Source organism: Montipora capricornis, chromosome 5, assembly GCF_036669925.1.
Source record: "Montipora capricornis isolate CH-2021 chromosome 5, ASM3666992v2, whole genome shotgun sequence".
NCBI classification, from domain to species: domain Eukaryota; kingdom Metazoa; phylum Cnidaria; class Anthozoa; order Scleractinia; family Acroporidae; genus Montipora; species Montipora capricornis.
Window position 1 is genome coordinate 4,557,394 of NC_090887.1, and position 2,500 is coordinate 4,559,893.

Sequence of the window (2,500 nt, forward strand, 5' to 3'; positions counted from 1 at the left end):
TCATTGTGATGTCTTCTAATCGTTCTACCTTTCTTAGGTCATCACAGCAAACACCTCACAGATGAGGTCTGGTATAAACATCTTCTATAGTATTTTCAAACTCCAAATAGTTTTTCAGAACACCCGAAGAATCACGTCCTTTTCCCTTACAAAGATTAACTATAATAGTTCCTTCGTTCAAGTCAAAAGTAGCTCACGGCTGGGATTGCAATGATTTCTATATAGGGAAAACGAAACGCAGACTACGTGACAGAAAAACAGAACCAACCAATTGAAATTTTAGCTGAACTGGTCGATCAGACATGCATTGTAAATTAAAGAGTCTCTGTTTATCTGTGAATAAAGCCATCCTTAAATGAAACCGTTGGCAGTGAGAAACTTTATCTCCGTTATTAGCATATTTCTTGTCGTTTTATGTCAATCAATTTCGTTAATTAGTTCCCAGTCCATTCAGTTGTATTTATCTGTAACTGAATAATAATTACTTTTGATGATGTATGTTGCAACATACGAAACGTGAAGTTTATAAAAGGTTATGCAGTTCAAGCAAATGTTTGTAATTGCTTTTATCCTTTTTGAATCAGTAGGGCTTGGCTGCTTGTAAACCAGAGCTTTTAGAATTATAAGCTCTACCAACGCACGTTATTACATTACTAGGCTATGTAGTCACGTGCGGCCTGACTATTCCGGGGGTAAGGGGTTAGGAGTAGGGGGTAGGGGTGAAGGTTACTATAGCTTAAACAACTCAAACCTTTACAAAAATGCTAACCTTAGGCCTAAACGCATTGTTCAAAAAAGAAGACCTTGTGTTAGTGCTAGGGTAACCCTCCTGCCGGGGTAAGCTCCTCCTTGTAAAGAAAGCCTAAAATGAGACCACTTTGATATTCTAGCACTTGGAGGTCTGACCGACATTATACCATAAAAGAAACTCTTTTTATTTGTGATCTTCAGCCTTAAATGAATACGTTAGCAGCGAAAAGCTGTATCTTTTATTAATAATATCTTTTATGTGTTTTAGGTATATGCATTTACAGTGTATATATTTTCTCTTTTGTTTTATTGTTTCTTGTATATTTGTGTAAAGTATTGTATTACCTCCTTTTGTTACTATCAATATTACCTCACGAGCTACTCAAATTAGTGTTATACATTTCATAAATTTTAACAAACGGTGTCTTCTGAAAATGTATGTCGAGACATACGAAACGTTAAGTCACTAAAAAATATTTCACTTATGCCTTTGCTTAGCGTCTCGTTTGTCACCGCAGTTTGCGTTCTGTTTCTAATTCCAGAGTTTTGAAGCAAGAAACCGTGGACAATTTTCCTGTCGGTGTACGTTGGATCAGTGGCTTGATATGATCGGCGTAATCAAATCTAGGTTGTATCGGCTCTTGCTTAAAATATACTTAGTTTCTATTTCTAATCAAGGTTCTTTGGCCAAAGCCGAAAAGTATCTACGATTTAGTGGAAGTATTTTTATCAGAGAGTATAGCCACATAATAGAAAATAAAGAAGAAGAGACTTTGTGTCCAGCGATTTTCTTCGCGGTGAACGTCGATGATTTGTGCATAGTTCAGTCATGTCATGAGAAGCCTCCACGAAACATTCACGCGACACGCGAAGTAGCTATATCCGCGCGGAATGAAACTTTCTAAAAGTAACTTGAGATATATTGCCAATGGGAAAGGGCATGGGGGATGGCCTCTCTTCCCACTTTATTTTCTCCTGAGCCACATCAATGAGAATGCATTTCTTATCCCGTTTGTTCTTCTTCTTCTTCTTCTTCTTCTTCTTCTTCTTCTTATCGTTGTTATTTTTATTGTTGTTGTTATTATTATTATTATAATTATTATTTTGATAACTATTAGTCCACGATCCCGATCCACGATCCCCGATCCTCGATCCTTAACTTCCAGGTAAACTGTAAATGTGACCTTTCCAGAAAGCACTTAATTAAACGTTTCTGAGAAAAGCCACATGATATGCAAACAAAGCTTTGGAATTCTTAGAAGTCCTATCGGCCATGAGCTCCAGAAACAGCGAGCAAGTTCATCTTCAAGATATGTCCTCTTCGGGTGAGTACAACATTTGTAACTTGTTAAAAATAGTGACTCAAGTACAGTTAAGAACGCACAGCTATGAGACGGATCATCTGAACTGTTTCCCTGCTACTGTTGTTATCGCTACCAGACAGTAGGTTTAAATCAGAGAGTTAGAGAGTACGGTAGTTTGAAGTAAAATTCACACAAAGAATGCCATGGTAGAGACAATTAGAGATTTCGGAACATTTGTATGACAGTGTGGGTATGGCTGGCGAACGTATAAGGCTTCAAGTACATGTACCGATTTGCCTCGTTCAAACATTCAACTTTTCCAACCTTCGTTTCTTTACGTTCAGGCCGGAAGTCGTTTGAACGATGGGTAAAAGCCAGGGGCACCCAACGAAAGTATAGGTCAAAACCACTTAAACATAGCATTGTTAAATGTATTTTTGTATTTA

At 37.5% G+C, this 2,500-nt stretch overlaps 1 protein-coding gene across 2 annotated transcripts in view; it reads left to right on the forward strand.

Moving 5' to 3' along the window:
- The first annotated feature begins 1,922 nt into the window (after positions 1 to 1,922).
- LOC138049195 (uncharacterized) overlaps positions 1,923 to 2,500 on the forward strand; it is a 9,713-nt gene continuing 9,135 nt past the window's right edge. Inside the window, exon 1 of one of the 2 annotated variants that reach the window (XM_068895369.1) lies at positions 1,923 to 2,075. In XM_068895369.1, coding sequence (XP_068751470.1) covers positions 2,024 to 2,075 — 52 coding nt within the window. In that variant the 5' untranslated portion in view covers positions 1,923 to 2,023. The remainder of the gene's footprint in view (positions 2,076 to 2,500) is intronic. The other variant, XM_068895368.1, reaches the window with a different exon arrangement.